General features: G+C 60.0%; 2 protein-coding genes across 2 annotated transcripts; one reads left to right on the top strand and one right to left on the bottom strand.

Annotated features, from left to right (window-relative positions):
• Window positions 1–6: 6 nt before the first annotated feature.
• Window positions 7–4041, bottom strand: LOC100547860 (fibulin-7-like). Its single transcript, XM_019619773.2, has 8 exons — window positions 3912–4041; window positions 3449–3605; window positions 3193–3363; window positions 2916–3041; window positions 2637–2759; window positions 2428–2565; window positions 2203–2341; window positions 7–1080 (listed from the first exon to the last, which is right to left on the bottom strand). Exons 1-8 carry the CDS (start codon window positions 4017–4019, stop codon window positions 720–722), a joined length of 1323 nt encoding a protein of 440 aa, XP_019475318.1. The 5' UTR covers window positions 4020–4041; the 3' UTR covers window positions 7–719.
• Window positions 4042–6707: 2666 nt separating this feature from the next.
• On the top strand, window positions 6708–10335 carry LOC100547089 (C-type lectin domain family 18 member A-like). Its single transcript, XM_031555446.1, is given in 10 exon segments — window positions 6708–7330; window positions 7403–7500; window positions 7773–7894; window positions 7976–8083; window positions 8609–8701; window positions 8773–8879; window positions 8994–9123; window positions 9496–9592; window positions 9666–9757; window positions 9841–10335. Coding segments are annotated over 10 exon segments (1485 nt in total). The 5' UTR covers window positions 6708–6730; the 3' UTR covers window positions 9879–10335.
• Window positions 10336–10363: the final 28 nt, after the last annotated feature.

Genomic DNA, 10363 nt, shown 5'->3' on the forward strand with positions numbered 1-10363 from the left:
AAGTTGCTGGGCGGCAGTCCGCACAGCCGCTGTGTGAGGCGGTTTCCCCCCACTGCCGGGCCCTCAGGTGCTGGCGAGCAGTGCCCGCAGCACAAGGAGGGCTTTATGGGCCACGCACAGCAGCCGCTTTGTGCAGGGGCAGCCTCAGGAGCCTGTCCACAGCGGCTCTCCTCGCTCTTTGCCCTGCGTGGGTCTCAGGGCCTTTCCCTTCCCGTGGCCTGCCCTGTGTTGGTGGGTTGAGGGGATAGAAAGCCACTGGCACCGGTCCAGGTGGAGCCCCACTGCTCTCACCATGCCTCTGGTGTTCCTGCAGCCTGTCCATGGGGCTGAGTGTGAGCCAGGCCCTGCAAAAGGTCTTTGTCACGGAGCAAGGACACCCTCCTTACGGGCAGTTTTCTTTTATTGGATGGGTACGAGGCATGAGGAGGCACAGCAGGCTAGCACAGATGGGTCCCCTCCTGCTGTAACCCTCAGCACAGCTTCTTGATTCCTCCTGGCAGCATCAGCAATGAGTGGGGGTTCTTCTGTTATGCTCTAACAGCCATAAGCAAGCAGGAGGAATCCTAGGATATCATAGCATCTCCCGAGTTGGAAGGACCCACTGAGGCCAACTCCAAGAACGGGAGTCCTCTAATGGTACGAGGGCTGAGGTCACCACACTGATCCCACTCCATCACTCCCCAGGACAAAGCCACATCTGCCTCCAGCAGAGCCGCATCTCAGAACTCATACTGGGACACAAAGGCCGTGACCTTGAAGATGTGTTTGCCCAGCAGCACCTTGCGGGAGAACTCGCTCATCTCCAGCTCCACCTCCAGTGTGGCTGGCCCCACCACCGGGCTGCTGAGCACCAGCTCTCCCGTCTGCCGGTCGGAGCGCCGCACGGCAAAGACGTCCTGGCCCCGGCCACCTATGATGGTGAAGCGCAGGCTGTCGCCCATGAAGCGGGTGGTGGACATCTTGAAGAGGACGTGGGGCACGGTGCGGTTGGCCTGGAGTGGTAGGTAGTGGAAGGAGATGGAGGTGGCGGCCATGCGGCAGGCTCGGCTGTCTGTGGGGCAGGGGTTCCTCTCACACTGGCTGCCAGGAGACAAGGGAAACCAGCACTCATAGAATCATAGAATTTTTTGAGTTGGAAAGGACCTTAAAGGCCATCTGGTCCCACTCCCTGCAATGAGCAGGGACACCCACAGCTCCATCAGTGCTCGGAGCCCCATCCAGCCTGACCTTGGCAGTCTGCAGAGATGGGGCACCACTGCCTCTCTGGGCACCCTAGCACAGAGCAGAGGGGTAGATCCCCTCCCTGACCTGCTGGCTGTGCTGCTTTGGATGCAGTTCAGGGCTGTGAGGGTACATTGCTGCCTCATGTACAACTGCCACCCACCAGTACCCCTATGGTCTATCCTCTTGACCTCTAGCTTGTACCGATAGTGAAGGTTACCACAACCCAAGTACAAGACCTTGCACATAGCTTTGTTGAATCTCATGAGGTTCTCCTGGGCCCACTATGTTACTTGACTCTTGGGGAACAGACTGCCTGCTTGCAAACAAGCTTATGGAGACCACCAACCACGCTCAGCATCTCCAGGCTCACGTTCTGTGATGGAGCAGCCCAAGGAGCTACATCCAAGCATGCCCAGGCTTGGAGAGCTGTCCCTGGGCTGGGTGCAGGATATGGATGCAGATCTGCAGCTCAGAGCTGGGATGCTGCTCTGCTTGAGTTGCTGCAAGAGCTGTGTGAGGACAGGGGGAACGAGCCAGCGGTGCACAAAGCAGTTCAGTCTCACAAGCAGCACTGGGGGCGGGTTGCATGTTGAATTGTAGCCAAAGGCACCACATATATGTACAGAGGAGGGGAAATGGCGCCGTTCCCCCCCAGGTCCTGGGCATCAGCACTGTTGACATTTGATTAAAGCTCTAGCAAAGCCAGCCTGGAGCATGGCTCCCGGATAGAGGTGCTTTGCTCTGGCTGCAGCCCTGAGCACTATGCAGCGCCTGCATAAAGCCCCCTTGTATTTGGGTGCTCCCGCCCGCTCCCGTAGCCACCAGCGTCCCAAAGCCTTTGGCAAGGGGCATCCTGCAGCACGCCAAGCACGCTACGTGTGACAATTTGCTGCCAACAGTCTCCTTGCTGCCCTCGGATGCTGTGATATAGCACATGTAGGGCCCGTCTCCTCCCTGAGGTGATGGCATGATACTCACAAGCTGGAGGTCTTGACATAGCTGGTGTTGTGGCGTGGTGGGGGGCACTTGGGGCGCACGCAGCGGTGGCCCCCGAAGGTGTTGATGCAGAGCTCACCATGGGTGCAGTTGTGCTGGCTCCCAGTGCACTCATCCACATCTGCAGTGGCAAAAAGGGGGTGAGTGGGGCTGTCCGTCCTCTCAGCCATGTAGCATACGTGGGGTGCTCGGCATCCCTCCTCTTACCCTCACAGGTGTTGCGGTCGGCATGAAGCACGTACCCCGGTGGGCAGAGGCAGCGGTAGGAGCCGGGGAGGTTGAGGCAGTCGTGGAGGCAGATCCGGGTCTGGGGGTTAGGCTGGAAAAGCTGGCACTCGTCCACATCTGTGGGTGGGGATGAATGGAGGCTGAGGTGCTCCATCCTATCATGCCTCATCCCTCCTCACACCTCGTACCTTGGCAAACACCTCCTGCTCGCAACTGGAAGCCGGCATCACAGCTGCAGTGCCGCGAGCCCAGGCGGCCCTCAGCGCAGCGGGGCTGACGGCTAAAGGACGAGTTGCTCAGTGTTACCCAGTCTGCAGGAAGGATGTGGTGTCACCAGTGGGGAAGGATGAGATGGTCGCAGCGTGGCCCTGCAAGCACTCCATCCTCCTCCACTCCAGGGATGCATAAGGCACCCCAGCCCAAATCTGAGCCTCTGCTGAGCTGGGGGTGGCTTTGAGGGCACCTACAGGCATAGACAGGGCTCTGGCAGCTGGCTCCTGACCAGCCCCGTGGGCACAGGCATGTATAGCTCTGGTTGCCATCCACGCAGATCCCACCGTTGGCGCACGGGTTGCTGGAACATTCATCGATATCTGGGGAGAAAGAGCTCATAAATACCATGAGACCAGGGGCAGGGAAAGCCAATTCCTGCCTCTCCCAGCCCTGCTGTGATGCACTCCTGCTGCAGGGGATGCAAGATTGCTCCCTGTGCAATCCCACGACCCCGAGCCCATGGCACTTCACTTCTGCAGAAGGGCTGGGTGCCGCTCCAGGTGCGGTCCCTCCGGCAGGTGCGCGACTCCGAGCCCACCAGCTGAAATCCAGCATTGCAGATGAAGTGAACGTCGTGGCCCACCCGTGTGCTCCGGCCCAGCTTCCGCCCGTTCAAGGGCACCGCCAGCTGCGGACAGGTGTCTGTGGATGGACAGATGGACACGGCTGAGGATGGGGTTTGAGCCCAGGAGAGCCGAGCTGGTGCGATGGGGATGCCGAGCGTTACCGTTACGTTTGCCAGCGAGCCTCTGGATGCGGCTGTGCAGCACTGAGAGCTGCTTCTTGAGGCTGCGCATACCCTGGAGGTGGGCAGCCTCCTGTGCCGACAGCAGCTTCTGCATCTGCCGCACGGTGCTGAGCACCTGCTGGTGGCTCAGGCACTCCTGGGGGAACACAGGGCCCTCCCCATCACCCGCTGGGCTGGGCTGTGTCCCCTCCCATGCCAGCTGGGGACAGCTGGGCTGCTCTGGGCTCATCCTCTGTATCCCACTGCAGGGTTTGCCTTTGCTTCTGCATCTGCGCCAACTTCAGCCCCTCTGCCTGCTCCTATATCAGCAATTGTGGTGCCTGAACCCCTCCAGGTGGCTCTAGCACCCTCCCTGATAACGAAAAGCCCCCAGACCACCTTTTGTCTATGGGCAGCCCTACAGGTGACCCACCCATGCCCACCTTGGGTGCAGGGTCCTTACCTGGGTTCTGCCGAGGGCTAGCTGCAGGATGCACAGGGCCACCCAGCCTGGCAGCGGGATGAGCATCGTGGCACGGCTGGCTGCAAGGACGAGACACCAATATTCCATCCTGCCCCACACCACAGCTCCATCAGGGCACAATCAAGGTGGTGTTCCCTTCCTCACCTCGAACTCTTGCAGCCACATCACCCAGAGACCCCCACCACTGTCCCACAGCCCTCCATGCGGTGACATAGCACTGTGACCACCATGTGGCATCACCCTACAGCCACCCTTACCCACAGACCTGCTGGATTTCAGGGGCTCCGGGATGTTCCCCAAACTCCCAGCTGAGCTCAGCCTCCTTCAGCCACTCGCTTGCAGCCTGCTCCTCCGCTCACCGGATTTAATCTCTGTGTGTGCCTGCATGCCTGAGTGTTTGTTGTTTTTTCCCCTGCCCAAGCCATAGGAAAGTTTCCCCTTGGCACCAGCAGCGGCCTCTCCCTTCCCTCTCCACAGATCAGAAGGTTTGGGGCCTTTTATGTCACACGGGCAGCAGATGCTGGCTTTCCCTGCGGCTGTGATGTGCTGCTGCTCACATGGGATGGCTGGGACCAGGCGGTGGCTGTCACCATGCTCATAGCCTCACCGGTGCTCAGTGCACGTGGCACAATGAGTGTGTGGTATGGGGCTGATCCGGAGCATCCACCAAGCATGGGGAGGGCTCCTGGGACCAGAGGTGGCTTTGGGGTCTGCACTGGGTGGGGGGTAGCTGGGCTGCATTGCAGCCTGGGGTTGGGTTAGACTCAGGATCAGCATCAATGTTAGGGTGAGGGATAACATTAGGGTTAGGGATAGTATTAAGGTTAGTGTTAGGGTGAGGGAGGCTCCCGGATTGCCTTGCATGGGAGGCTCCAGCGTTGCCCCTCATTGCAGGAAGGCATACAGAAGGGACATGGGCTGCTCTCTGGGCTGGGCTGCTGGGGGGGCTTGGATCCCTCCCCATCCCAAATGGCACAGCTGGTGGGGATGCCGGAGGCTCTGCAGGAAACCCATGGGCTACACTAACCTTTCGTTTTGGGGACACGCACGTTGCCCTGTGCCAAGGGACCCCTGAGCTGGGACAGAGCACTCAATCAGAGGGGGTTCTGGCCCCCCTGCCCAACCCGGAGCATCCCTCCCACCATCGCCCACCCGTTGCCCAGCTCACTGGAGCGGGAATTTGGCCTTGTGCCCACAGCTCCCTCCCCAGCAGTGTGCATTACCTCCCCAGCATGTTTAATTCATGGAGCAGGAGGAAAGCAGGCGGTGGGGCTGGGGGGCGATGCCCAGTGCCTGCGATCCCGACCCCGTTGCAGTAGCGGGGCTGGGACCGAGGGGCCCCCCGAGCTGTCTCCGCTGCCTGGGACTGTTTTGACAGAGCTATTACTCACCCGTCAACCTTTTGTTCAAGCTGACCAGCAGCGCCTGTCTGAAGTCCTGAATAGGATCAAATCTTGGAAGCAGACACGCAGGCACGCAGGACTGGCTCGTCCCTCCCCAAATCCTCCCTTCCCTCCCCAGTCCTCCCTTTGGTGAGCATGGAGGACAGCAGGGGTCTGGCTGGCCTGCTGCTGGTGCTGCTGGCCTGCCTGGCCTGGAGGGTGGGTGAGTCGGAGAAGCTGTCCCCACTGGCTCCGGGACCCCGAGGTAATGGAAAGAGGGGGTGGGGGGGCTTTCTGCTCACATCGGGGCAAAGAGCAGCATTGTTCCCAAAGGGATGGGGTGGATGTTCCCCTGCCCCGTACCTAAACAGGCAGGGGGCTGGGGTGGGAATGAGGTTGTGGGGCTGGAGATAGGGATGTGGGGCTGGTGATGGGGATGTGGGGCTGGGGATGGGCTCTGGGCTGGTGACAAGTGCAGCATGATGAAGGCAGCGCTGTGCCGGATCTCCCCCCCCCACCCCGAGGATCGGGTGCATTCCTGGCAGTCTCTGCTACCCCCCAGCCCCTGTCCCCTTTGTGCTCCTGTCCCAAAGTGCTTCCTTCACTTCCCTCTGGTCTCCATGGAGATCCGGGTGCCTTCCCATAACCCAGGCTGCCGCATGGGACCGGCAACCCTTTCGGCCCCATCCCCAGCTGCCCCTTGCCCTCTGCAGCTCTCAGTGAGAAGGAGACATTCCTGGTACTCTCGCTGCACAACAAGCTGAGGAGCAAAGTGCATCCACCTGCAGCCAACATGCAGAAGTTGGTGAGTGCCCCAGCCCTGCCTCTGCCAGACCCAGCATGCACCAAGGACTGATTCTCTGAGATCCCCAACATCTCGTGGTGGCCGATACCCCGATGCTTACCCTATATCTGTTGATGGTCCCCAGTCATCTCCTAGTAGTCCCCAACCATCTCCTCATGGTCCCCAACCATTCGCTGTTGGTCCCCAGTCATGTCCCAGTTCTTTCCAGTCATCTCCTGATGGTTTTCCAACATCCTCCCTGGTGGTCCTCAGTCTTCTCTTGGTGGTTCCCCTTAATTCTCTGGTGGTTAATCATACAACCATAGAATCATAGAATGGCCTGTGTTGAACAGGACCTCAAAGATCACCTAGTTTCAACCCCCTTCCACGGGCAGGGTCACCAGCCACTAGACCAGGATGTCCTAGTCATGTCCTTGTGGTCCCCTGTCAACTTTCAATTGTCCCCAGTCATCTTCTTGTGGTCCCCATTTGTCCCCTGATGGTCAGACGTCCTTGTGGCCCACAGTTATCTCCTGATGACTGCCCAACGTCCTTCCTGGTGGTCCCCAATCATCTCCTTGTGGTCCCCAGTCATTCCCTGGTAGTTCCCACTCATCCTCTAGTGGTCAGTCATGTCACAGTGGTCCTCAGTCAACTCTCAGTTGTCCCAAATCATCTTCTTGTGGTCTCCTGGTGGTCAACCGTGTCCTGACAGTCCCCAAACATCTCCTGATGGTTCTCAATCATCTCCTTGTGATCCCCAGTCATCCCCTGGTCTCCAGATACATCCGAGTGTACCCCAGCCATCTGCTAATGACTCTGGTGGTCACCCAACATTCCCTGCTTGTCTATTACATCCAAGTAGTCCCTGGTGGTTCCCAAACATCTCCTAGTCGCCCAACATCCCCTGGTGGCCCCCACTCAATTCCTGGAATCTCCAGGCTTCCCTTGGGTGCCTCCACGATCTCCCATTGCCCACCAGTGCCCCCAGCCTGGTGTCCCAGCAGGAGTGGAGTGAGGAGCTGGCACAGCTGGCGGTAGAGCGGGTGGCAGGCTGCCTGGAGGGCCCCGCTCCTCCACCAGCCCCACAGCTGGGCTGGAACGAGGCCTTGCTGCCGGTGGGTGCCGGGGGCTTCGTCGAGCTGCTGGAGCGCTGGTTCGCCGAGGGCCAACGCTATGACTATGGAGCGGCACGCTGTGCTGGTAATGCCACCTGCCGCCATTACACCCAGGTGGGATGGGGACCGAGGGGAGCAGGTGGGGGGCAGGAGGTGGCGGAGGGTGACAGTGTGCCTGTCCCGTAGCTGGTGTGGGCCACAGCAGGGCGGCTGGGCTGCGGCAGGCAGCTGTGTGCCGGGAGCCGGGGCCGCAGCCAGGCTTTTGCCTGCGCCTACTCACCTGGGTAAGGGGGTGTGGCCGACTGGAGGGGGCGGGGCTTCGTGCTATGAGTGGGCGGGGCTCAGCCAATGGACGTGGCTTTGTGCGATGAGCGCATGGGTTCAACCAATGGGCGTGGCTTTGTGCCATGAGTGGGCGGGGCTCTGCTGGGTGGGCGGGGCTCAGCAGAAAGGGCGGGGTCTCTTCCCCAGAAGGGGCGGGGCTTATGCTGAGCAGGTGTGCCCTCCCACTATGGGCACTGAGCTGGGACTGCCTCCCATCTCCATCCCTGGGCAGGGGGAACTGGGAACTGGCCGGAGCCCCCATCGTTCCCTACCAGCGTGGGCCCTGGTGCTCGCTGTGCACTGCCGGCCTCTCAGGCTGCTTCAAGTCCTGGGACCATGGTGGTGGGCTCTGCGGTGAGTTCCTGCAACCCTCAACCCCTTGGCCCAGCCCAACAGTCCCCTGATTGCCGCGTGCCCCCCCATGTGTTTGCCCAGAAGTCCCCAGGAACCCGTGCCGCATGAGCTGCAGGAACGGTGCACACCTCAACGTCAGCAGCTGCCAGTGCTCCTGTGCCCCGGGCTATACTGGGCGCTTCTGCCAAGGTGAGCGGTGCCCATGGTGCCCATGGAGGACAAAGAACAACCTGGATGCAGGCAGCACAGGGCCTGAGTGGCCACACAAGCCAGATCACTGTGTGTGTGGGGTGAGTGCAGTCCATAGGAGTGAGTGCTGCATGTCTGTGCATGATCGATGCTGTCCATCCATGCACGGTGTGGAGCATCCATGTGCAGGCTCAATGCAGAGCATGCATGCTTGGTGCAGCCCATGCATGTGCAAAGTCAGTGCAGTGCATGCCCATGAGTGGTTGCTGCTGTGCATGCATGAGCAGAGTTGGTGCTGTGTGAGATTGGTTACTGTAGTGCATGCATGTGTGTGGCTGGTGCTATGCATTTGTGAGCAATATTGGTCAGTGTGTGCATGGTCAGTGCAGCGCATGCATTTGCCTGGTTCGTGCAGTGCCTACCGCCTGCTCTGTGCATGGTGCATGATGCATGTGGTGTTGTGGGAAGGAGCACATATTCAGGACTGGCTGCCCTGCACAGCCTAATTCCCTGCTTCTTTGGCAGTGCGGTGCAGCATGCGGTGCCTCCACGGGAAGTTCCGGCAGGAGGAGTGCTCCTGCCTCTGTGATGCTGGCTACGGCGGTGCTGAGTGTGGCAGTGAGTGGGGGCTGTGCCTGCTGGGGGGTCCCTTTGCCCCAGCACCCACCTGTGCCCACCTGTGCCCGCAGACAAGGTCCCATTCCCTTTCCATGCCTGCGATGTGAGGATCGACGGCGACTGCTTCACCGTTTCCCCCGAGGCTGACACGTACTATGGGGCCAAAGCCAAGTGCCAGGTGAGCTGGGCCCTCCCAGAACACCTGAAACCCCATAGCTCAGTCCAGGGGCTTCAGCACTGTAGAGCAGAGGACAGATTTGAGCTGCTTGCTGGCTCCTTGGCTTCCCTCCAGGAGAAAGGGGCTATGCTAGCCCAGATCAGGAACCAGAAGGTGCAGGATATCCTGGCCTTCTACCTCAGCCGCCTGGAGAGCAGCAACAGGGTGATGGACAACGACTTTGACACCTGTAACTTCTGGATTGGTGAGTCCTGTGTGCTGCTGAGGGGTGGTGCAGTGTCAGGGTGCTGGTGGACATCCCACACCTTGAATGGAAATTACACTGCCCTAGAGGACATCCCATCTCTCTAATGAACATTTCACTCTTCTCTTGGTCATCTCAACCTCCTGGTGGACATCCCACCCCCCATGATGAATATCCAACCCTTCTGATCCCCACACATCACTAATGGATATCCAAACTTCCTGATGGATATCTCATCCCCTGATACACATCCCACCCCACTAATGGCCATCCCACCCCACTAATGGCCATCCCACCCCACTAATGGCCATCCCACCTCACTAATGGCCATCCCACCTCACTAATGGACACCTCACCCCTCTGGCTCTCCAGGTCTCACTTACAAGACATCCAAGGCTTCGTTCCGCTGGGACACAGGAGAGCCTTCTGCCTTCACCAGCTTTGCTTTTGGGCAGCCAGACAACCAGGGGTAGGTGCCCAGCTCCCATGGGAGACGTGATGACGTCTGTGGCACCGCCCTGTCCCCCTCCTCTCCCACACAGATTTGGGAACTGCGTGGAGATGCAGGCAGCAGCTGCTTTCAACTGGAACGACCAACGCTGCAAGACCCGAAACCGCTACATCTGCCAGTTCGGTGAGCACGTGGCCACAGCCCTCGGGTCCCCCATGTGCACAGCATGCAGGCCCAGGAGTACCCTGTCTCCACTTGCCGTGCAGCCCAGGAGCACATCTCCCGATGGCAGCGGGAGCCCTGAGCAGGTATCTGCAGGCTGTGGGACAGATGTGGCACTGGGACCAGCAGAGAAGGGCGTGCGCTGTGCGTCAGCATCCCAAAGCTGCTCCTCGCCTTCCTCTGTCACCACCTGTGACAGCTGTCGGGGCAGGGAGATGCCCAGACAGGGGTTTCCAGGTGAGCTGCCAAGGGGACTTCTGGGTGACACAGACCTCGGCATGGCTCGAGGTGAGGGCTTGGCACTGAACTTCCTCGTCGCCGGGATAATAAAGCCTTCTCTCCGTTTGGAAGAGCCACTCGTCCTCTTTTCTCCCACCTGGGTCCTTCACCACCTGGATCCTGAGACCTGCAGCTCCAGTAGATGAATTCAGGAGGATTTTTCCCCCCCAGATCCGGACACTGACCTTTCCCTGCTTGGGAAACCGAGGCACGGGGCTGTTCCTGCGCACCCCGAACGCACGCATCGCTGGGGCCGCTCGCTCCCCCCGGCGGCGCGGTGGTTCGGGC

Source organism: Meleagris gallopavo, chromosome 13, assembly GCF_000146605.3.
Source record: "Meleagris gallopavo isolate NT-WF06-2002-E0010 breed Aviagen turkey brand Nicholas breeding stock chromosome 13, Turkey_5.1, whole genome shotgun sequence".
NCBI lineage: Eukaryota > Metazoa > Chordata > Aves > Galliformes > Phasianidae > Meleagris > Meleagris gallopavo.